This window comes from Drosophila mauritiana, chromosome 3R (assembly GCF_004382145.1).
Source record: "Drosophila mauritiana strain mau12 chromosome 3R, ASM438214v1, whole genome shotgun sequence".
In the NCBI taxonomy this organism is placed as follows: domain Eukaryota; kingdom Metazoa; phylum Arthropoda; class Insecta; order Diptera; family Drosophilidae; genus Drosophila; species Drosophila mauritiana.
Window position 1 is genome coordinate 6,294,878 of NC_046670.1, and position 23,727 is coordinate 6,318,604.

The 23,727-nt window shown below is 44.7% G+C and overlaps 5 protein-coding genes across 5 annotated transcripts; 1 reads left to right on the forward strand and 4 right to left on the reverse strand.

Annotated features, from left to right (window-relative positions):
• The first annotated feature begins 403 nt into the window (after positions 1 to 403).
• On the forward strand, positions 404 to 1,797 carry LOC117144676. Its single transcript, XM_033309999.1, has 2 exons — positions 404 to 572; positions 790 to 1,797. The coding sequence occupies exons 1-2, from the start codon at positions 451 to 453 to the stop codon at positions 1,757 to 1,759; spliced, it is 1,092 nt and encodes a 363-aa protein (XP_033165890.1). The 5' UTR covers positions 404 to 450; the 3' UTR covers positions 1,760 to 1,797.
• On the reverse strand, positions 1,788 to 3,516 carry LOC117144677 (cyclin-dependent kinase 2). Its single transcript, XM_033310000.1, has 7 exons — positions 3,297 to 3,516; positions 2,846 to 3,041; positions 2,680 to 2,790; positions 2,459 to 2,620; positions 2,201 to 2,398; positions 1,946 to 2,145; positions 1,788 to 1,865 (listed from the first exon to the last, which is right to left on the reverse strand). Exons 1-6 carry the CDS (start codon positions 3,422 to 3,424, stop codon positions 1,996 to 1,998), a joined length of 945 nt encoding a protein of 314 aa, XP_033165891.1. The 5' UTR covers positions 3,425 to 3,516; the 3' UTR covers positions 1,788 to 1,865; positions 1,946 to 1,995.
• A 219-nt stretch (positions 3,517 to 3,735) lies between these two features.
• On the reverse strand, positions 3,736 to 5,863 carry LOC117143953 (vitamin K-dependent protein C-like). The gene is made up of 3 exons (XM_033308887.1): positions 5,773 to 5,863; positions 4,673 to 5,713; positions 3,736 to 4,609 (listed from the first exon to the last, which is right to left on the reverse strand). The coding sequence occupies exons 2-3, from the start codon at positions 4,710 to 4,712 to the stop codon at positions 3,810 to 3,812; spliced, it is 840 nt and encodes a 279-aa protein (XP_033164778.1). The 5' UTR covers positions 4,713 to 5,713; positions 5,773 to 5,863; the 3' UTR covers positions 3,736 to 3,809.
• LOC117145185 (plasma kallikrein-like) lies at positions 5,007 to 5,854 on the reverse strand. Its single transcript, XM_033310741.1, has 2 exons — positions 5,773 to 5,854; positions 5,007 to 5,713 (listed from the first exon to the last, which is right to left on the reverse strand). The coding sequence occupies exons 1-2, from the start codon at positions 5,852 to 5,854 to the stop codon at positions 5,007 to 5,009; spliced, it is 789 nt and encodes a 262-aa protein (XP_033166632.1).
• A 1,004-nt stretch (positions 5,864 to 6,867) lies between the features above and the next one.
• LOC117144237 (coagulation factor VII-like) lies at positions 6,868 to 7,965 on the reverse strand. The gene is made up of 2 exons (XM_033309306.1): positions 7,895 to 7,965; positions 6,868 to 7,829 (listed from the first exon to the last, which is right to left on the reverse strand). Exons 1-2 carry the CDS (start codon positions 7,947 to 7,949, stop codon positions 7,084 to 7,086), a joined length of 801 nt encoding a protein of 266 aa, XP_033165197.1. The 5' UTR covers positions 7,950 to 7,965; the 3' UTR covers positions 6,868 to 7,083.
• Positions 7,966 to 23,727: the final 15,762 nt, after the last annotated feature.

The window sequence follows — 23,727 nt, forward strand, 5'->3', positions numbered from 1 at the left end:
TCGAAATCAGAACCCGCCAGCAAACGAGTTTTTCAGTCGCAGCCGAGAACTGAATGGCGTATTAATTGTGTAATCTATAAAAATCCATTTACATATGCATGGGCGAGATTGGCAGCTGCCAACGAGCCCCGCGGGAGATATGAAGATGGTCTCCAAATTGGGTTAGTTGGCTTAGTGTCGGCATGAGTTAGTGCCACCAACATGGCCATAGCTTTGGAAATGATCTGGGGCTTGGGACAATGCCATTACAAATCAATTTGGCTAAGACTGTGGCCAACCGTTCTGTGAACCAATAAAAACTAATCCAACGAGCTGGTCAAAAAGACAAAGGCAGCGCCATCGAGCTGTTGACCACTGATTTCGCGAATCGGATGAGTTTCAGTTTCCCTTCGACCGGGAACGGTAACGGACGCATTCCAAATACTATATTGTAAGCCCGACGATTCAGCAATGCAGTGGCAATTGTTTACTGCCCTAGTGCTTTTTGTAGCATGGAGTTGTCCTTCGCATGGAGTAAGGATATCCGCCCTCGAGATTGAGCGACGCTTGCCGCAAAAGCAGGCAAAGATTGGGTGAGCAAACGTTGACGACAATGAAGTTCCGATTTTCGACAGATTTGGTAGTTTCTGTACCTTATTTAGATTTGTATTGCATATTATAGATATTTATCACATAAACAATTGAAACAACTATATGCTTATATAGGATAAATTTTTTGTATAAAACGTTTATATTTGAGTTGAAAAAAGTGTAACTAAAGTGAAACTTTGAACGCAATTTTTATTCTAGCTCCAGAAACTATCCCATCGAGTATGTCCTTTTGCCGAGTGCTCGTGGTGGATACAGAAGGCGGTATATTCATAGTCTGGGGAAAGCAGCTCCTACAACAACTGAACGCCCGTTGGTTCGTGTTTGGAATAGCTTCGTCCGCAGTGTTCAGCCCGCTTTCAGTTTTCGTAACCTGACCAATCCGCTGGCCAACTTCTTTAACGATGGCAGTGCGAACATCATCGAGACGTCGCCGGTTTATCTGCAGTCCTACGATGACGACCAGGAGCTTCAGCTTGAGGAACCAGCTCAAGTGGCCCCACAGACTACCAAGAAACGCAAGCGAAAGCGCCGCAAGCAACAAAAGCGACGACCAGTCTACGGCTCGGCTGAGAACGATGATGCCTACAGCCCTTACGATCCCTACTTTGTGCCACCTTCTCCGCCACGGTCCGCAGAGCCTATGTTCTTTTACGACACCAATTCCGGTAGCTACTACGGAGTACAGCGCTTCAGTCCGCAGGATTTCCAAACTAATTTCTACGGCAGCTTCAATATTCCGCCGCCTAGGGAGGCAGAGGATGTGGAAGGCGAGCCTGAGGAGGAGACACCTGTAATGAGAAGACTTGGAACCAGAAAGGTGACCCTACTACGACCACTGCCCCTATTTTCGGCCAAGGGCCAATCTTCGACGAAGCTAGTAGAAGTCAGCAAACCGGAGCCTCCCATTGAGAATGAAGAAACCGCAGAGGAAACAGACAGCAGCGCAACGGGCGATGCACCGACTAGCGATGACGAAAATGGTGATATCGAAGCCCATTCACCGCTCTCCGAGAGCATGCGCAATACTCTTGGCACGTATATGCGCGACGATAGCCACACCCGACAGCGCCAGAGGCTCGCTAGCGATGCAGCAGGGGATTTCGATTCCGCCGCCAAAGTCTCGCCACGCCATCATCAACGACACCTTGCCCGGCTGAGCTCCTGGTAATCCATGCTAAGCAATAAACTATAAACTCTTTACTTATGGATGATCGTGTATTTATCGTGTGTTAGGTGCGAGTGAAAATGGGGAATGCATGATAATGAGCTGGCAGCTGTAAAATAGATTAGATATAGACATCATATAATTGCACTAGTTTCGTCTTAAAGACAGTGAGGTAGATATCGAACTTACTATACTAAGAAACACAAGTAATTTGCTAGATCTGGGGCTATTGGACACGATCAGACGAGCCGCGTTAGACGCGAAGCGCTGCCGGCATTGGGATCTACAGGCAGGGCTACATGATCAACATGCTGCACATTGCAGAAGTAAGCGTGCTGCAGTGCGTCCTTGGCTGAGATGCGCAGGTTGGGATCATAGCACAGCATTGACTGCAAGGTACAGAGTAGTGAATTTCCATTGCGGATTTACATTTTATACACTCACCATTATGAGTTCATGAGCCTCGTGTGTGGTTATAGGTTGTGGCATGTTGGTTCCCTCCCATCTTGGGAACTTGGTCTTAAAGTCTGGCAGTTGCGTCACACCAGGCCAATTTGTTTCATCGGGTGTGCTTAAGGTACGGAAAATCCTATAAAGTTGATCGATCTCGCTGTCTCCGGGAAACAAGGAGCGGCGCATAATCTGTAATTTTGGGTTTAGTAATCAGATCCGCTTGGAATGTACATTCCATAATAACGCTACCATCTCAGAGAAAATGCAGCCTAGACTCCAGATGTCCACTCCCGTGGAGTAGAACTTCGTGCCCAACAGAATCTCTGGAGCTCGGTACCAAAGGGTGACGACTTCGTGTGTGTACGCCCGCATAGGCACGTTGAAGGCCCTTGCTAGGCCAAAGTCAGCCAACTGGAGTTGGAATTCGTTATTATCACAGAACCAACAGAGGGTAAAGCCTTTAGTCTCACCTTTATTTTGCCCGCCGTGTCCACGAGAAGGTTCTGGGGCTTGAGATCGCGATGCAGTATACGATTGGTATGGCAAAAGCCGACGGCATCTAATATCTGATGCATATAGCTCTGCAAAGTGGCAATGTGAAAATATTATAATGCGCTGCAGCACTTGTGTACTTACCTTTATCAACTGAGGGGTGAAAACGTCTTTTTTCTTGTCCATCAGCTTCTTGAGATCCATGTTCAGGTACTCGAATATCATGTACAGATTGTTACCGGAAATGACCACGTCAAAGAGTTGGACCACATTTGGGTGCTTAAGGTTCTTCAGCAGGGAGATCTCTCGAATGGCCGTCGAAGGAACACCCTCCGTTTCGCTGTGAATCGGAATTATGCTATTAAAAAAAGCTAAATACTGGCAATCGTGGATACCCGTTGGCTATCAAAACCCGATGATGTCCTGCACCACGAAGCCGAATCATGTGGTGCTACGGACTTTGGAAACGGCGCAGCTCCCACATAATTCGGGCTGCGGGGTACAGGTGAACGACATTTTTTCCAATGCTTGCCATGAACAGCATGTGGATGGTTGGAGGACTGGAGAGCAGTCCTGCTCCATCTGGATTACGCACCCTTCTAGCCGAATCTTTTTGAGCGCCACATCCTGGCCGGTGGAGTTGCTACGCGCTTTGTAAACTATACCGTAGGTGCCCTCGCCGATCTTTTCGGCGCGTTGAAAGTTGTCTAGAATGGTGGTCATCGAGTTGGTTTACTCATTCAGTTTGTAAACAATTCTTTAGGTCGCTGTTGGCATAATAAAACCAATATTTTGGAGGGAAATTCTTCTTCTTTGGTGATGCTGCCATTCGCATGCAAACGCCGATAATTCAACTGACGCGCCACATATCGATAAGAATTCCTTAATCGATTATTCTTGCGATGTGGCAGCTCTAGTGGTTACTATCCGTTATTTTTAAATGTAAGGCAGATTGATTTTTTTACACAAAACTTGTAAAACGTTTTATTTAGAATTAAAGGTAATAAAATGTAATAGGTTAAGACATTTAAAATGGATAAATAAAGTTAAAGTCCAAATCTTTTTTATGCAGTTGCTCAATGTTTTATAAATTCACTGTTTTTACTTATTAAGTAGGTGCTTTTAATGAAATGCGACCTTCGTTTAATCCGTTGATTCTCGCCTCTATCCAATTTCTGTAAGGTGCGATGTACATGAAAAGGTCTGCTCCTGAAACAAGCGAATCAAATTTAGCCAGGAGGTGTCCGATGAGGTAGTACTGCCTCGGTTCCCCATTTACTAGGCGAACTCCTGCCAGGATAGCACCTGGTTGCAAAGCAGCTCCGCGGACGTACCCGCAAATTAGATGTGGTGATATGTGCTTGTACTGCTCCTCACACACCGAATGGACGACCAAGTGGGCAGAGGTCTTCCGGCGCAAGCTGCTAGTGTCGTTGGTCCGTACTTCAAAGCCAATCACTTCCACGTTCTGCCCGGCTAAGGTCGGGGCAAACTCTCCAGATTGAGGAAGACATATGGGTTGGATGTGCTGGGCAAAGGGGACCTCCTTCCTCAAGCGGATCACAGCGAAGTCGAATTCGTATCTGGTGTGGGTGTAGTTAGGCGGAACGAAGATCTCGTCTATTTCGAAGGTTCCGCCGGAGGAGCACTCTGGGCCGCCTAACATGACCGCGAAGGGGGTGTTCTCCCGGATGGACCTTCCATCCACGCAGAGAGCTGGCGCCAGGCCATGACGCGGATTGAGCAGTACGACGGTGCAGCGATAGCTGGTGGTAGATTGGTTTGCATCCCTATAGAGTATACGACCCAGCCAAGGATGCTCATCCTGTTCCGCGAATGTTTTGTCGTTGTAAAGCTGATTCTCCAACAGTCTTCCACAGCGCTGAACTTCAGCGATGATACCGGTGGCTGATAAGTATAAATAAAGAAAACTGGTAGATAAGCATATTTTAATTGCATTACATCACTTACGCATAACCAGCATAACCAGTAGAACCTCGGTTACTGTCATCTCGCTCACATTTGGATGTCAACTGAACAATGTGTTTTCCGATCGAGGAAATCACAATGATTTCGCACACTGAGAACAATAACCTCTTGCAGATAAAGTGTGAAGTTATTTCTTATTGCCGCAATGCAATCTATTTTTCCAACACTTATTTAGTTACGTATGTATATTTTTGAAGAGGATTCTTTAGATGTGAACTTTGAAACTTAGAATGAAACTTTGTTCTGAATTTAATATTATGACAATGCCATTTGTTTAATATTTTAAATAATTCTTAAATTTCTTCCGGACACTTAGTTATAAACTAAGAATGTTCCCAATCCAGTTATTGAAAGGGTATATAAGCGTAAAGATATCGGGTATCTTGCGGTTTCTTTCGTACGGGCCGTGCGTTGATATTCCCAAAAGACGCCAAGCCTCAGATCCATTTACAATTTGGATACCCAATAGAGCTGCGCCAGTTAGGAAATCTTTATCCTGGTGGACGTACGCACAAATCTCATTGTGCCTAAGTATGAAATCTTTATATTTTCGCTGACAGTACTGGTGACCCGTGACCCTGGCCAGAGTATGAAGGCTTTTCGGATGCTTATCCACCAGCGTACTGACCACATCGAATAGACGGGCGATCACGTCATGGGATTCAGTATCCTCCGATATGGACAAACAGGATCTCAGTTGGGAGTTCAGTTTAAGGACGGCAACATCGTAAGACGGAAGCTCCAAACGATACTCTGGGTGAATGAAAATACGACTGACGGTGTGTCTTCTGTTTCCAACCATAAAGCTGTAGGCATCGCCCTTATCCAGAAATAGAACACAGTGAGCAGGCACGAGGGCATGACGTCTGGTTATGGCCACTCCGGAGCAGGGATACCACACCCCACCCGCTGACCTGGTGTACCTAATCCTGCCCAGCCAGTTGAATTGCTGGCGACTATCTTCTCGGATTACTGGCCTTACACTCGAGCATTCCCTTGAACTGCTGGCCAGAGAAGAAGGGTCTGGAAATTGAATACGAGAATAGAGACCGAGATCAGGGAGACTTAAATGCGATACCTACTTCCCAGAGTCATTAACGATAATGTGACAAAAATAGCAGCCAATTTGAATGAGAGCATATCGCCTTGCATTCCGTTTGACATTGTGGTATGTTGAAATGTCCGGTTACAACTGAGTTAATTCCGGAGTGCGAGATTTGCCATGTAATTGCGGACCCTTATCGTTTAAAAAGACATTCCGTGCATTTTATGTGCGTTGCATTTAAAATTGTAATTGTAATTGCTTGTGGCAGGCAGGCGCACGCAATTCGCTTACACTCCACTCCATCTTGTCTCAATTTGTGTTTTACGTGTTGCAATAAAAAAAGTGCCATAAAAATCCGTATTTTAATTTGCTTTCGCCTCTGCGTTTACTTTTCGCGTGCTTAGGCTCTAGCTGTGAATGTTTTTGGCGCGCGCATTTATGGCACGTTAATCATTCCGGGCCACGGGGCGTATGCTTGATGACGACCTCACCGAATCCTTCAGCCACTTCGATCGGTACTCATATCGCTCCTATATCGAAAATTAGACATGATTCATTGGCACTGTAAACCTCGCAGCCGAGTGCCTCGATTACGAGTACTTCGCATTTCATTTCAATGAATTTATGACTGCAGCTGCTCCAGAATTTCCATATTCCATGGCTGCCACTCGATAAGGTTGCTCTGCTGCACCGGTTGAGATGAAAGCGAGTGGCTTGAGAACATAAATTATTCGCAGTTGATGTGTACTTAAGGCTTTTGGCGCCAGCCAAGTGTCGAAAAACTGCATTTCCCCCAAGAAACAGAAGGAGTGGGCGCTTGCCTAATGGCAAAAGTTTGGGGCCAATGTGAATTGAATTCCGTGCGGAGGACAACCCAATTGCGACGACTCCCCACTGTGTTTTGGGGCTTCGCGTGATTTATGCATTTGGGTTTGGGTCAGGAGCCGGCAACTTTGCGCAAATAACCCGAAAGCGCTCTCAATTTATTAGCAACAGCAACTAAACGCGGGAAATGGATAACCACGAATTTGGCAAACGACTTTGCTTCCTTATTTATAAACCCACCTGTCAAAAGTCGCAGCTTGGTTGCCAAAAATTAAAAATCTTTTTACTAATGAGAAAAGTTGGAAAGTCTTCTTTACTTAGGCACTTTTTTAATTAATTAATATCTAAACTTCAGGTCTAACTTAAGTCCATTTTGGATCCTCTAGTGGATGCACATTTAACAACATATCCAGTGTTTTAAGTTTTTAAGTAATTGAAAAAATAGTACAAGCTTTAACTTTAGGTGCAATATAGGAGCTTTAGGAGTTTGATGTAAAATGATATGCTATTTTAGATGTTATCTTTACTTTGAGGAATTCTTAAAAATCCAATCTAGATGCGGTCGAATGTTTAAGTACCCTTGGTGATCTAGATCAGACGAGTAGAATCCAGCAACCGCAATTCCCAACAGATGAAACTTGCGTGGAGTGCCTGAAGCCTCTGTCAAAGCAGATCCTGAAAGAGGTCTCCACTCGGTGTTCCCACAGATCAGCTCCTCCGGAAAGCTGGCTTGCTTCTTATGGCACTCCTTGCTGTCAATTTTAGTGTATGTCATTTTAATGCGTTTTTCCAACCTTTGCCTTCTGTTTAATGACGGTCCCTCCAGTCCGGCAACGATTAGCTTCAAATTGGAGGCTTCACTTGTTGGAACCTCCTCCGAAGGCAAGCAAATGGGCTGAACCAAGTCTGAAAACACGACATCCTTGGTCAGCTCTATTATGGCCAAGTCGTTTTCGAATTTCCTAGGTGAGTAATCTGGATGGACGGTGACCGCGCTGACAAGATTGAGGTTGCTAGAGTCGGAGTCCCCGAAAACAACGCCATAAATGTTTTCCGAGTCATCCTTTGAAACACAGTGAGCTGCGGTCACAACGTGTCTGGAATCTATAAGAATGCCAGTGCAGAGCAATTTATTGCTTTCATCCTTAGGCCCTCCAACGATCCGTCCAACCCATGGATGTTCGGTAGGCTCCGCAATGATATTGTCACTATTGTACTGCTTCTCATTGAATATCCCACATTCCTGGCCTACGGAGGCGGCTTGGATTGCTAGAATATAAGCATTTATAAGTTGCAGGTTTAAAAGAGAGCTTCCTAGTTCCTAGTAAACTTACTTGCATGTAAAGAGGTTATTGTCACCAGAAAAGTGAGGAGTTTACGAGACCACATAGTGTTGATTAAAAGATTCCAGTAGCACTGAGATGGGATCAGTCTCATCGAGCTCTCTTATATGGCGACAAGCAATCGATCTGTCCAGTAAATCCAGTTTTAAAGCTGGTAGTTCTCGGAACTAATATCGTTATAGTTAATAAAAGTTAATAAAAGCCGTATATACTCATAAATGTATGCGACAAGAGATTGAAGAGACACAATATTTACTTAATACTCTTTCATAATTTCCCAATTACACCAATTATTCTAGACATTTTTTAGATGTCATATAGAACAACTTTCTGCATTTTAGCAAAATCTATGAGCCATAAATGTAAAATTAATTTTCTTAATTTAATGGCAAATTTATATAATAGTTTAGTATACTCTGTTGCTCTACGAGTAACTATTACATTGCAGTACTTTTTAATAGTGTCAGACTTTAATTGTTGCTTCCGATTTATTTGAAAATGTAAATTAAACAACACTGCTTAGATTAATAAGTTGTTTATTAACACATTAAGAACAAGTGTATTCGTGGGCAAAAATCGGTATAACAAATAATAAAAACAAACATAATTAAAACATTGTCCAAAAGTGTGGGGGTGACAGTTTGGTTAGTTACATCTAATTGCCAATGCTTGAATTTTAAACTGTATGTTATTACATATTCATCGTAAATAAATAATACGCTCTGATTTTTCAACATTGAATTAATGATTCACTTAAAATGTGCGGTTTCCTAGTTTAAACTCAGACCCTAGCAGAATGATAATGGCGAACCAATTAAGATTGTTCTGAATAAATAAATAATAGGGATTCGGGCGTATGAATCATTTGTCAGAGCTCATGAACTCGCGAATTTATGAATAAAAGATTTATTGCCCGTGCATATGAATTTATTTATTTACAATCGGCCGAGTGCGAAATCTGCATGCCTAATTGAGCGTTATGTAATTAAATCAATTCAAATTTATCGTTAACAATTGTTTGCGGTCCATAAAGAGTTGGTTTCAGAAATAGACCATTTATCAGGAAATCGTTAGGGGAAATAACAGCGGAAGCAACCTGTTAACATTTTGAACATTTTGCACTGTCGGTTTGCTATAACTGACGAACATAATAAAATCAAACGATGCCAATTGCCGCTGGACAGCTTTAGCCTGAATCCCACCATCGATCCAATCCTCCAAAGGTGTTGACCAAATGTCAAAGCTTCTGGCGACAACAAGGACATCGGGCGAAGAAACAGGGCTCGCTGAAACTACATCGTTTCCAGCTAACGAGCAGGCACATGTCCTGGCTGCAGTAAAAGCAATGATGCCAGGATATTCGCACAGCAACATCAACGGCAGCGGGAAAGGCAACGCCAGAAGGTCCTGGCATTGTCATCAGGAGAAGCAAATGGCTGGCAAAAATGCAACTTGTAATTTGAACAAAAGCCAATCAGTTACAAACGCCGCCAACAGATGTTAGTCTCTTCATACGTGTATTTGTGGCGAAAGGCGTTATGTAAGCACTGAGAAAAAATATCAGGGGCCCTAATCAACTATTTTTATAGTCAAAAGCAAATGTCACATACTTAATATAGATAAAAAATGAGTGGTGAAAACTATTAAACTGTCAAAAAATGTACTGACCAAGACTTTGAGGTCTTCTTTCTCCAAATCGTCAAAATGAAAATATAATCTTTATCGTGTAATTTTATATTGATAAATAAAAGTAAGTAACTCCAATATGAGTTTGTAAGAGTTCAGAAGTTTTGAGTTCGAACAAGACGTGAAAAAGGTTACAATCGATTTAAAAGGATTATGGGAAATCTATTTCAGCTTTAAGGCCAATCAAAATCAAGCTAAGCTCGTTTGTGGAAAACCAATGGATAATTCGTGTGGGTTGTACAAATATCAGCGTGATTACTTTTGATTTTGCTTATTTACCCATACCCAGCTGTATTTATTCGCCTGTAAATTTAAGTTGCCACGCATCAACGTTACTATAGAAGCACATACTGCCCAGATGTGTGTGTTTGTGTGGGTTAAGTTTAAAAGTTGTTCATGCCTAGCATTTGAAATTTGTTGCGAAATTATATTGCGGCTTGTTTATTTCGTTCCTGCTTCGTATGCGTCGCGTTGCGTATACGCGCCGTGGGCGCCCAAGGCGCCACTTCAGTACACACGCAGCCAGCACAAGATAGTAAATACGAGATACTAGATACACCCGTACACCAAGGCGCTACAAATCCGGCAGCTTCTTGCGCACATTTTCGCAAATAAGTTTCGAAAAGAAAAGCGAAATAAACGCCGTCGTCGTTTATATATTATTATGCTGTTGTACAAAAAGGATTGTTGTCGCCGTTGGCACGATAAATGGCCCAAGAGTTCACGTTATGTGTGGGAAATCTATAAAAAGTTATAAAAGTGTCATTAGCGCCAACAATGGAAATCCCGACAGCATGAGGACCGACCCACTAGTGTGAGAAATTTCATCGTCCCGCTGAATCCTTGTTATAAGCCGTGTCCCGGCAACTTGTTGTTGCCACCAACTTTTGCACCGCTTTGCATTGGCAGTGACCCGATTTGCCCCCCTCCAATCCCTTCTCCAGTCCGTTCGTAAATAATTCACAGCCCTGCTAACTAACAAACAATATGGGAAAAGTAAAAGGTTTTCCATGTACCAAGTATTTGAAAATGCCATATTTGCCAAAGTCTCTCGGTCCGATTGTTTAGCCCCAACCTTGAACGCCTATCATCTGTTGTTTATCACGCACTGATTTGCTTGCCGTTCGGCTTTATTCTTGGCTTGCATTATTAAGTGCTAAAATGGACATTAACAACTGCCTGAGCTTCCTCCAGATTAAATGGAATGAGTATCTATATCGACTCGTCTGTTCATACTGATCAAGAAATATACTATATAAATATTGCAATACTTAACTTCTGATTGAAATCGATAGGCGCTCTGCAAGGGTATAATGTTAGAAAATATTAATAAGTGTGCTTAAACTAAAACCAAATCTGTAAATGGTTTATTTACTGTTTCGCCTTCACGGCCAAAGTTTGCCCGTCATCATCCTACTAGGCCTGTCACATTGAATCAGATAAGTTTTGGTGCCTCACCTCTGGCCCGCCATCCTGGCATGGGCTTTGACAAATTCCAGCAAAGTGGATTAATTTGTTTTATTCCCCATCCAGTGCTGTCCACTTATTAGAGAGCAACTTTTGCGACGAAGATAAGAAAAGTTGGCTTGGCCAGGTCCGACCTGGCTTTAGTTCATTTGGGCCAGCTAGAGAACTTTAATTAAGGACCAGCCAGACGGCAGGTGGAAGCAACAGGTGATTTCCGTCAATCGCTCGATGGCTGACTAGCGGCCCATGGCAGCCAGTTTGTCAATTAGAGCTCTCCAGCCGACCAGGTCAGAGGCATCTTCGGGGGAGGAAAAGTCGGAGAAGGCGGAGGCAAAGGCTTCCCCAACTTTGGCCGTTAATCTCCATTTCAAAAGTTCACGAGCAGTTCGAGATATAAACAACGAGATTTGGCGCATTATGCAAGTGGGAGCATTTAGGCCATAGTCCGTTGTGGTCCGTAGTTTCAGTTCCCATCGTTTCACTGCCACCACGTTCCATCGGTCCTTGGACTTGGCCGACTTGACTGTCGGCTGGGCTTGCCTTTTGGCAGTTGCCAAATGGCAGCCACTGCGCATGAACCACGCCCACTCCTCGCCGATTTGCGGCGTTTTGCCCACATGCGACATTTTAACGTGTTTTTGTGGCTCGAACTTTGCTACCCACAGACACCCGTACACCTGAATAATTGCATGGAATTTCGTTTGGCATTTGGGGTATTCTTTGCTAGCGAGTGATTTGAAATTTCAGCTGTAACAGGAGCTGCAACACAGAATAACACATTAATGGGCTCCGCAAAAATGCAATCCGCTGCCCACCCTGCGTATACGCATCGTTCTGCCATTGTTGCGAATTCGACTACGTGGGCGTTCTGGCTCCTTTGACACGGTACCCCGTCATGTGTGGATATTGCCTAAGGGCTGGCAGGAAAATATTTAACTTTCACTTTGCTCCCAAACACGGCAGCTGTGCGTGCATTTGATTATTCGTGTTTGTACAGCAGCGAAATGATGGAGTACTTCGTACTCGTACCGGAAAAAAGTGAAATAAGAAAAAGCTGATGGGAACAATCAAAAGTCGCTACTGACAACGGAAATCTGCCGCCAGGCAGGGAATTTGTTCATTCGTTTCGCCAGCTACAATTCGCATTTTAATTCATTTTATTCCATGTTTATGCACTCGCTCGATCCCACTCATTTTCGCCTTTCCCTACAGGATGACATTTTAAGGAATTTAATTTAATTTGCCGACTCTTCATTTAAAGCTGTATACTTGATATCCTGCCATCCTTTATTCTCTCGGGCAATTCGCTCTGGTTTTGCTCGGCATTAAAGGATATTGCGGCGACAACGTTGTTGTATTTACTTTTTAGAGAAGACAAGCAGATAAACGAATGAATAGAATAAATTCGCAGCCAGATTTATTTTAAGTTCAACCCGTCAAATGTCAAGTTGATGGGGGCTAATTAAATCACCGAAAGTGGCTTAAAGATTGGAGCATGCCGAATGCTGCGGGGTCGTTCTGGGAATAAATTGTATCTGGAAATTGAAAATTTCCCGAAGTTCATTAAAACACTTTTGTTGACTCCATCGATGTTCTGTTTTATTTGTTTTTTTTTTTTAAGATTTTATTTAAGTGAAAATACCTGTTGAGCGGAATATTAAAAATGTGAGGCATTGAAGTTTAATTTACTTCAGTCATCTGGCACTTTTCAGAATTTTTCCAAGTGTCCTGAAAGCGGATCCTTTTTGGCCTTGAGACCATGTCAGCTTCTGCCCCCTTAGACATGTCTGTACAATTTCAGCTGACAAGCTGACTGCAAGTAAATCTTTTTAAAATAAAAATTTTGAACAAATACTGCGAATAAGCTACTGCAAGACGACCGAATTTAAAGAGCCTTACAAATATTATTCGGATACAAGCTAGCTAAATCCATTGGATCAAAGCCAACAACTTCACAGCGACATCCTAAGCGGTTGACAATTCGGAAGAGTCATTAGCTGGAAACTAGTCTCGCCAGCGGGCTGAGAGCTCTGATTTAATTGCGAAACACTGAAACTTGTGGCCGAGTGTATGCCATGTGGAAGCCACAATGGCCGTTACTCATCTCATCTGCCATGGCAACCGTGGAAATCGTGGAAATCGCAGCGGGACTGCAGATTGGCGGCGGAGGATTCGCTGGCGATGCGGTTGCCATAATGCCCGTAATTACTTTGTTAATGCTCAGCGTATTATGTCAGCAAATTAAATTATGTACGGTGCGAGCACGGAGGAAGGACGACAATGCTCCATTTCTCATTGCCCCACAGCGGGCGCCAACTGCCAGCAGCCAACCTATTGAAAATTTAAGGACGCTGCGCACTCTTAAATTTTTAAAGCGCCCAGGGACCACTTGACTGCCACGACACGGCGAGGGAAAGGACCTTTGCGGTTGACTTTAATTAAGCGCGACGGAAATTCGAATGGGGTTGCAGTGCTCCTTAATCCACTGACTGAGTTTCCCGCACATTTCACGGGATTAGCCTCAAGGACAAGGTACTCCGCTGCTCCTGGTGAATCAGCTTGGGGTGATTGCAATCTGGAGATTTATTAGGGCAACAAGTTCTGGCAGTTTATGTGATAAGAAATCAGACATTTAAGTGTCAGACAAAAAAAAACATTAAGTATTTATTCTTCACACTTAAATTTAAGACATTCTACCTTAAATGAAAATGCATAATTTAAAAGCTTTTAAAATTGTAGTAAAAGAGACCCGTTTGAATGATAAGGGACCTGGCTGCACAAATCCTCACACGGATCCTCAGACGGATTAGAACGATTTTCTAGTGCTTACCCCTGCCACTTGCCACTTAGTTCCCACTGTTAGCCACAACACACTCCAATTACTGTACCTATTCTCCGAGTGCCTCAATGGAAGCCCAGGAGGAGCGAATTCCCCTGCACTGCCATGACACGCTCGGAAATTTTTATTGTAAAGTTTAAGCAAATATTTACCCGGCAGATGGTCGACGGGGGTGGGCTGGGAGCTGGCTGCTCTTGCCGATAATTGAATTAGATATGCCGGCAAGGTGACTGGGATCCTGGGCGAAGGCGGGCGGAAAATTAAAGTCAGCAGTAAAGGGGGAAGCCATGATTTCTGGGAAGCTCCGGCTCTGAGGGCTTTAATAACTTAATGACTCCTGGTCCGAAGGGATTTGTGTTCCGACTGTGACCTTGCAAATCCGACTCCCTAATTGAGTCAGCCGACAGCCGGCTTGGAATTGGCCTGATTGCGTCTCAGGCACAAACCCAAACCCATCAGTGTCTCGCTAATTTCTTGCATTCAACGTCAGTCTGCCGACAGGCAAAGTGTCTTTGGGGCCGGCTGGGAATGAAATTAGAGGGCAACTTCAGTTTATTTAGTCGCTTGTAATTGCATTTGCTTGTTAACTCGATTCCCAGCTGCCTTTGACTCGACTAAATGCAGCAACAAATGGCAGCTAAATGCCACCCGCCACAGAGCCCTCTCGGGCTAACTCACTTGGCCAAGAGGTTGCCAAAAAGCTTGGACATCCACTTCCATGTGACCGCAGGCAGTGCAAAGTTTCACTGTCTCTCATGTCGGTTGTCCTCGGTGTTCTGGCGTCATTGTCGATTGATTCTTCCTGTCCAGCAGCTGCAATCAAAAGTACCAGTAATGGAAATCTTTTACTGATTTTTTATATCTTAGCTTTCACTGAAAAGTGAGGTTGTAAGAATCAGGTGATTTTTATGCATTCCTGGTTCTGGTTGTTGTACCATACACTTCATCGGCATTACAAGTCGGGTCGTTACTATATGCCTTTTTCAAAATTTAATTACTAGGTACTGTCAAGTTACGGGCAAAGTACACCATAGGTACTACCGACCACCCGAACTATAAAAAAACGCTCACCGCTAATACCAGTATACGAAATCCAAAGTAAACTCCCTACCCAACCGTGCGATTGCTTAAATATAATGATTAGGTATAAGAATTCTGGGGATTTGCTTTGCCAAGATTAAGTTGTGTCCTGACCTGGTTAGCTTATAAAACCGCAGTCACGAGAGCTCTTCCCACCAGCTGGAAAATGCCCAAAGAAGTGAAAAGCCACTTGGTCGAGCCAACTAATTTCTCAAAGGATTTCGGCTTCACTTAGTTTTCCATTGTTCGGGAGTGTTGTGGACTTGGGATTTGCTTTCGATTACGGCTGTCTAGTTGGGGAGTCGGGTCATTGCATTGGAACCGTCTATTAGCAGGGATTTCTTGACACCCTCCGACTTGGCCAACTACTCGTGTGGTGGTGATTACACTTGTAAGCCGCCAAAACGGATGGCCAAGGTATTGATTTCCAGCAGGCCAAATGGAATATTCGGTGGAGTGGCCCACAATGAATAATGCCAAATAAGTTGGCAACCATTAATAAACACTCAAGCAGTCAGACAGAACTTTGATTTGGAGTCGTCCGGCTGTCAAGTGCAAACAAAGGTCAGCTTTTGAACCCCTTGGCCGCCAGAAATCTCCGCCTGCGGTTGTTCTCCGGCATCAACTGCGTTATTAAGTGCCCCAGTACTGCTGCTGGCCAGCAGTACCATAAACCACAAATCTGATTTGTGGCCAAACAGAGATCCAGGACCTTTAAACAGACTCCTTTCGCCCAGGGCCTTCAGATTTCGCTCGAAATTTAAGCGACGCAAACAAACAGAAGATGCCAGCGATGCCGCCCACACGCTGACACAATTTGGGATTCCATTATGTGTTCTGTTGACGAATGCATAATTGAATCTAAAGTACTTCATTTGTCCCATAAACACGTTCGACTCTTATTTCGCTCACTTATAAATAAACCGCAAAAAATGGGAAATGCGAATAAAAAGAGGAATTGTTGACGTTGTCGGCGGCGAAAAGCCACGTGCAGGCACAAATAGCAAACAGCCAGAAACAACAATTCGATTTCTGTTTAGTTAAAATACACACCTATAAATAATATATACCTTTGTGCCCGGCTTGGTTTGGGGTTTTGCCTCAGTGTGGTTCTGTGTGTATGTGGGTGGCTCTGTGGAGCATCAGGTATTGATATATGGAGCCACATTCTCATGCCTTCTGCGTGTACAACAATCGACAAAAATCGACTGGAATGAAAGGCCCTTGACTTTATGGTTAGGCTTATTCCGTTCGTTTCGTTTCGGTTTATGGCGTTTTTGCCCGCCAACGTTTGTGTGCTCAGCAAACAGAAGGCGAAATCAGGGGGTGGAAGCTGGGAGGTGAAAGGTGGACCACCCACCCAAAACACACATTAGTTTAAAAGGCTTCCTGGGCGCCTGTACATATTCAATTTATTTAATAGAATTGCGTTATTTGTGCGCTAAATGAATTTCCCGTTGAATAGCGGCGCACGTATGGCTCAAATTATGGCCGGACCTAATCATGTAAAGGCAATCTGGAGTGGCTTACAAATTTCAAACGCCCAGGGGCTGGTTGTCAAGCCCGAAACTAAGGCTTTAAGCTGTTAAAATCCGCTGCCAGCTAAACACCAACCACACTGCATGTGTAATTAACTCAATAACAAGATAATTATAACGACATCAGATTTGTGCGCAGAAAACACAGTTTATCCATTACAAGAGCTGAGACGTGACAGGCTCTGAAAAGTTGTAGTTTAAGTTTTATTAAATAATTTGATTATTAGTCAACAGGCGACAACGGGGCGGATGCGTGATGCTCCGGGGTTAAGCATATGTTGCTCCTCAGGATTGCAAAGGCCTAGGGATGGGGGATGGCGAGTGCGAAGGGTCGGTCGCTGCGGCGGAAAGGAAACTTAATTTTCGTGTTGAATTTTTGCATATTTTATTAACCGAAGCAGCCGGCTAGGGACGCGGTGCCGCAACAACCCAATCATAAAAGTTGCCCCATTGCCGACGTATTCCTTTAATTTTATGCACAAACACAAACTCCGGACAAAGTTGGGCAAGGGTTTGCTGCTCTGCTTATTTGCGAGCCGAAGAGCGTGTTTAGGATTTGCCCCGGAAAGCCAGTTTACACGCCTACGTAGTATAGATTTAAATTAAATCTTAGACATTGTGTGGATTGTGTGGAATCAAAGCGGAGGCGGGTGTCTTACACTCCAATTTCAGTCGGACTTTAATCGCAGAGATTTGGCAACAGGCAGCTGGCAATTTCCTGGGCCACATTAGCTATCCCAGCTCCCAGTGGCAATCGCCATAGTCTACTTTTGGGCGAAAGTCAAAAGAGTATAAAATGGCCGCAGAACTCGGGAGCAGCACAATTTAATTTGTATATATCTGGGCTTTGGTTAACGACTTTACTTATTTACGATTGGCATTAAATGGTTAACACGTGTCCGCTCCACTGACTTTGAGTCTCTTAAAGATCTCGATGCTGCAAGAGCCCGTAATCTTTCGACCGCGAGGAGTCCACTGTTTGCCTTCGATTTCCCGCATTTCTCAGAACACGCATACGCAGTGGAGTCCAGCCAAAAGAGCAGATGCACACGGACAGTTGAGATAAAGGACGACTGCTTATGGGCATCCGATACGGAGCGAAATGCAAATGCCAGGACACGTATCGCTTTCGACTTGTGCAATTCCTGTGCTCCCAATTCCGGCTACTGCCAAGGCCAAAAAGTGCGGGCATTGTCGGATTTTTGGCTTTCGATGTTGGCCAGAACGAGGTGGGCGGCACCAAGAAATTTTATCCCCTCTTATCTTTGCGCCTGACTGCCGTTGAATGTAAGTTGGAGGAGTGCAAGTACTACACAATAAAAAACGGTTGGAAATTTATTCTCGTTCGAAAGTACTGATTATGGTATCCCGAATTAGAAAATAATCGGAATATTCAAGCTTTATATAGTTTCTTACAATATTGATGAGGCAAATTAGAAGTCTGCTTTAATAATCTGACTGGAATCCTTTTCAGTGTCCCAGGCAGACTAATTTGGAATGTTTGCTCGAGCGAATGCTCGAAAATAAAAATAGCTTTGTTCCAGCGACCTTCGTCGGTTCAAATCGAGTGGTCATGTGCTCGTGTACTCATAAACATCGAATCACTTGACCGCCGGGTTGTTGGACTGCCTGCACATTAGACGTTTCAATCAAAGTGTCATTCCATGTTAATTGCTTTTCTGTTGCGGTTTGGCGACGCTTGTCCCCGAAAAGTTCAAAGTTCGTCGCTGGATGAAAGCAATGGCCCAGAACCCTTTTCGTTTTTTTTTTTTTTTGTTCGAATTAGAATGGTAAGCAGTCGGGTTGGCAGGCGCACTATATCCATGCTAGACCTCACTTTCACACATATCCGCCAGCTGTCCTCCGGTCTCTTCGTCGGAATGGAGCTTTGCAATCCCGCGGTTTCCCTGGCCCCTTCGCCCCGTTTCCATTTTGTCCAACGGATGGCACTTTTTTCAATTTGCGTCTGCCACAATGGGTTATCAAATGACAACGTGCAAAGTGCTCGGCATCACCACATCCTGCGGATCGAAGGATGAAGCTGCCTGGGTCTATTCAAATCCAATTGGAGCCTGTTTCAAATCGATTTTTATTATTTTGCATTTATATTTTACTTCACCCTTTCTTGCCGCCCTGCTGCTGCCCTGGCCAGGATTTGTGCCGAGCTCTTTGTGAATCTGGGTCTGGCATAGTGGGCCAATCAAGGTGACCGTCGACTGACTTCGGGCTCGTTAAGGCCACCACAAAATTCCCAGCTATTCCGCCGGCATGATGCCAGGACAAATTCTGATTAATCAGAGTCTTTAAGCTCCGGTCTGGAGTGGTCCAGTTGCCGGGGACAATTGTTCGGTAAATGCCCGGCATTTATAATGACGGGTGTGTTCCATTTGTCTCGCCTCAGCCCACCCAGAGATCCGGCTAATGACTCGCCTGTGGCCATGGAGCCGGTGGACCTGTCGCTCCAACAAACTCGCCGAAACTTGGAACACCGTCTTCTGGATGCTGTCTACCCTCATTTGCCTAACTGACATGTCAACACGTGTCGGCTGAGACAGACAGGCCGTGTGTCCCATCATCACTCTGCTCTAGGATGTGGGGCCACGAGCTCCGCCGGAGCTGTCACCATGACTGATCCGTACGCTTACCCACGCGAAGGTTAGCGCTCTTATTGTTTGACTTTATTTATGGAGCGATATTAGGGGCACCGAGCAGTCTATGGACGCCATGCGTGGGATTTGCAATTGCCTCGGCCTGCTCAAAAATAAGTGAATAAAAAGGGTAAAGAGCTGGGCGTACGAAATATATGCGACGGGGGCGTGTTCAATTTGCTTGATGGATGCCTGCCATTGTGGCGGGAATTTCGGTCGTGATTCCGCCGTAGAGCTGGCAACTGATGTCCCCATTACGCCGGGGATTTCCCAGAATCTCATTTTCGAAAACTGCTCTTTGGTGGAGTAGAGCGGCATTTCGCTAACAGATGATGACAAACGCAGGGAACTGATTACGTTGGCATTTTTCAGCTTTGAGAAATAGATCCATTTTCCCGGAACTGTATCTATCTACTGTATTTCGGTACAAAATACCAAATTGAGAAGCCAGTTACAAGGCGAGGTGCAAACTTTTCCGGCTTGAGCTTGTCGCGTCCTTTGGCTTGGCGTTTATCGAATTATGATCGATTTTTGCGCCAGGATGCCGACGAAAGGCGGCTCGAGAAATAGCATTAAATTATTAACGTTTCAATTACGATTTTTAATGGACATTTTTCACAGCAATTGAATTTGCATCGAGTATCTTTCAACTCGGAGGACGACGACGAATGGAGAAAACGACCCCTGGACCACTGCAACAGGCCTAATTGAGTAAGGAAAGTCGAATGGAATATTTTTGCCACAGAGATGAGTCCCAAAACTCAGTGTGTTGGCATTCCATCCCCCCTAGAATCCCAAGGACTCCCGATGTAACCGCACGCCCTGTTCAAAGCGTACTCCTGAATACGTAATGTGATGAGACAGTACCAGGATCAGGACCAGGAGCAGACAAAACACACACAATGCCTCGTCCTGAAAATGTGAAGCCAGCCATGTAAATATGTATGAGTGGTGCCACAGCTTCCGGCGTCTCGTTGATAAGCTAAGGAATTTGAGGAGCCTTGACATACTGGCCACCCCCGACTCCGATGGCCCCTCATCCGCTCCGTCCTTGTTAGTTTGCTTTAAGTGTCCGTGTACTGCCTGGGGCACGACCCACACTTCGCTTGGTGTTTGTGTTGTGGTTGGATTAAAACACACTTCCCCACACTGAGATTTAACAAAAGTGCCCGAGCGACCGCCTACACAGAGAAAATCTTCCGACAAATATTTGGTGAATTTGTAAATAAATTCAATATCAATCAGTTATAATAATAACAGTCAAGAAACTCTCTTTTTATTTCTACTATTCTTTCATTCTTATATTTTCTGTAATATGAACTAACAGCTTCAACATATACAAAAACATAATAAATCAATTTTGTTTTCCTCATACTTTTTGTCAGTGTAGTCATATGTGTGCGGGTCTGGCAGCTTATGAAAATATGCGTGAAGTGTTGAATTTATTTGTCTAACAAACATTTTGACTTTTCGCTTTTGTTGCTAAGATTTTAATTTGCTTGGCTTGTTCCGTTTCACTCGGGGATGGATGAATGCAGCCCGAGAAGCAGCAGCTTGTGCGCAATTATTCATGCAATATGTCTGCCAACTTCCAGCCGTCGAGGAACGGGACACCATGGCGGATGTGAATCGTCGACGAGTTGGCCTGAAGAGCAATCGGAGATTTGACGGAGGCACCAACATGAGAGCTCGCTTTTTGGCTTAGTTGATTACCCTTTTCTTCAAGGTGAGATTGCTAATGCGACCTTAACGAAATTAATTGTATCCTTCCCTTTCAGAGACCGGAAGTTGGCCAAAAGCGGTAGCTTGTCCGTCGCTCGTCCTTGTCTGCGTATCATGCTTATGGCGGTGTCCTTGGTCCCTTTTGTGCGTTTAAATAAATTGTGTTTGTCGCAGGGCCTGATTAGCGAAGGGCACCCCAACTCGGCGGATGTAGCAACAGGTGCCGAGAAGGACGAAAATATCCTTAAAATATAAACATCGCCATTTCAGCTCTGTATGCGGCAGGCGATGAAATTATGCCCGTTGAGGCTTTGAACGGGCAATCAAAACCAGAGCTGGGCAGCTCTCTCAGGTGGTCTCGAGTTGACCGACATTGTGGCTCCGTTTGGCGATGACAGGTTAACCAGGCCGTTTCGCTGACACTGCCACTTAATGCGGCATTGTTCGCATTCACATCTGCAGATTATGAGCCACACTCGGGCGGAATGGAAATGAAAATGAAAATGGAAATTACGCAGCACAAATTAGCCAGGAACTGTTTGGTTGGTCTTGTCGGAATCCGACATACCTGGCCACAGAAGCCACAGAATACGTGCAAACAGGTTGTGCAAACGTAATTTGATTACATGGATTATACGCTAACAAATATGTTTAATTTATGGCCTCTCGGGCGAGTCCATCAGAGGCACTCGGCCAGGCTGAGTGAGTGGTGGAAAAGCAGGCTCCATTTGTTGCCTGCTCAACGAAGCTACCCCGATTGATTGCATAACAATAAATTATGCAACGCACCATGATGCTGCTGCTCGACGTTGATGTTATTGGCGAGTGCAGGTCCTGGACAAGGACCTGTCCGCTTGCCATTCACTTTTAAGTTTCAAGTGCTGCTGCGGGCGAGTGCTTTTAATATTCATCTAATGCACTCAACGAGTTGTACGCCAGCTGAGGGGTATTTTCAGGGATATTGGAATGAGGCGTGATAAAAATATACTTTCAGTTAAGATTCTGAAATGTTTAATACATTGCTTATGTAGTACATTTTCTCGTTCACTATGGAATTTAAAAAATTAGGTAATGTAAGTAAGGTTCTTAAGTCATTGTAACAAGTATTTAGCAATATAATATTATGTTGGTTGATAAAACAAGTTTCCAGATTGGGTATGAATAAGTCCAAACGACAAACACTCAGCACTTAGGTGCATTTTTCTTTGAAAACTCTTGTTGATTTCGAGTCTGCATCAGGCAGCTGCTGCAATTGAATCCTGTGCCGCGATGATGGTGCCCAGACGTGTGGGAGTGTTAAGTGAGTGCTGCCACCTGCAGGTAGCAGGATGCGGAATGGAAAACGCAGGATGCAGGTGTGTTCAGCGACCAACTTAGTATGGTAATCATCGATGTGCCGTGGGCAATGCAGGAGTCGATCCACCAGCCAGGCAATATTACGCATGCAACTCGGGGGCGCACGTGACGTATGCGCAATATGAACAGCTCCCACTGCCACGATGCTGGAGATATGCCCGAGTTGTTTATGCATTCATTTTATGCATCGACTTTGATTAAGTAGTGCGGTATGCAGAATGCCTTTCTCCATTTGCGTTTGTTGCGGCGGCAATAAATCCATTTGCTCGGCTATTTGTAATACCATCGCGCCGCAAACGAGTTGAATATTGTCTTGAAATAGATCATTGATTGATTGGTTTTATGTCCTGACATCTCGTCTGGTTTTCATGTGACAGGCTGTCTTCTGTCTGTCATCGAGCAGTGAACCCAACCGCCGGGATCTTCCAGGCCAGACAGGCTGGAAAATGTGTCCTTCGCTGTGGTTTTGCCCCCCGCCTCTAATTGTGCTAATAAGGCGCTGGTAATTATAATTTAATAACATCTCCGCCTTTGCCGACTAAAAACTCTGGCTCGTGTTTGCCATTAGAACTCTCTGTGTGTGCAATTAACAGCCAGGCAACCAGGACCAGAAATCAAGACGCAGGACGAAGAGCTGGCATATAAAAATTGATTTATGCCGCCTTTAAGGGCGGAGTACAATTTAATTGTAAGTCAAACAGTTCCCCGCAAAGTTTATGCAGTTGAGATTTAATTTGATTACACGGTGGGCTGGAGAGCAGGGCAAACATCTCCCGATTGCCTGAATAAGCAATGAGCAAAGGCAATTTTTCCCGAATGGGTTGAGGCCCCAGACTTTGGCCAGCGGACGGGTGAATCCTTAAACACCAGCAGGTGCTGGTGCCGCATGTGCACTTGTGTATTAATAAACAAATTACGCAATTAATAACACACGCTGTGCGCTCAGCTGGGCGCAAAATGTAACACTTGGTGCATCCTTGGGCTCCTGGCTAAAATTAAGTGCATCAGAAGCAACAGAGGCTGCGCTCCGCGGATTTATGGCTGCGTGTTGGGGCAACTTGTGCGGACATAAATGGCTGAGTGAATTGCTGCTGGAGTGCGGAAGCCCAAAAGTGGCCACTGAACCCACCAGCCAACGCCAGCAGCCTCGTCAAGTGCTTGGGCCAGGCTGTTGGCATCGCTCCTACTGCTTTTTCTTTATGGCCCGCATAAAAATTCAAGGGGCGGCTGGGCAGAGCCGGCTAAACTGAACTGAACTGAACTCAACTGAAAATGTATAAAAACTTACCAGCTAGGCATTCTTTTCCGGCTCTTGCCGCCGTTGCCTTGTGCGCTCACACGGAAAAGCAGACAAAATGTATCTGTGACAGCGCAGCGCCAGGAGAAATCCAGGATAACCGAGCGAGCGAAGCGAACGAAAGACGACAAACGAATATTTATTACAGGTGTTTGCCTTTGACTGACAGAAGGCGCAATCTGACGCCGGAG

Excerpts from the sequence above, each read along its gene's own strand:
- LOC117144676 (XM_033309999.1), top strand. The coding sequence starts at position 451 with ATGCAGTGGCAATTGTTTACTGCCCTAGTGCTTTTTGTAGCATGGAGT. Across the intron at positions 573-789 it reads CAAAAGCAGGCAAAGATTGG|CTCCAGAAACTATCCCATCG; the intron begins GTGAGCAAACGT and ends TTTTTATTCTAG.
- LOC117144677 (XM_033310000.1), bottom strand. The coding sequence starts at position 3,424 with ATGACCACCATTCTAGACAACTTTCAACGCGCCGAAAAGATCGGCGAG. Across the intron at positions 2,399-2,458 it reads GCTGCATTTTCTCTGAGATG|ATTATGCGCCGCTCCTTGTT; the intron begins GTAGCGTTATTA and ends CCAAAATTACAG. Across the intron at positions 2,146-2,200 it reads AGGCTCATGAACTCATAATG|TCAATGCTGTGCTATGATCC; the intron begins GTGAGTGTATAA and ends TGTACCTTGCAG.
- LOC117143953 (XM_033308887.1), bottom strand. The coding sequence starts at position 4,712 with ATGACAGTAACCGAGGTTCTACTGGTTATGCTGGTTATGC. Across the intron at positions 4,610-4,672 it reads ACTGGTTATGCTGGTTATGC|CCACCGGTATCATCGCTGAA; the intron begins GTAAGTGATGTA and ends TATACTTATCAG.
- LOC117145185 (XM_033310741.1), bottom strand. The coding sequence starts at position 5,854 with ATGTCAAACGGAATGCAAGGCGATATGCTCTCATTCAAATTGGCTGCT. Across the intron at positions 5,714-5,772 it reads ATCGTTAATGACTCTGGGAA|ACCCTTCTTCTCTGGCCAGC; the intron begins GTAGGTATCGCA and ends TTCAATTTCCAG.
- LOC117144237 (XM_033309306.1), bottom strand. The coding sequence starts at position 7,949 with ATGTGGTCTCGTAAACTCCTCACTTTTCTGGTGACAATAACCTCTTTA. Across the intron at positions 7,830-7,894 it reads AATAACCTCTTTACATGCAA|CAATCCAAGCCGCCTCCGTA; the intron begins GTAAGTTTACTA and ends CTTATATTCTAG.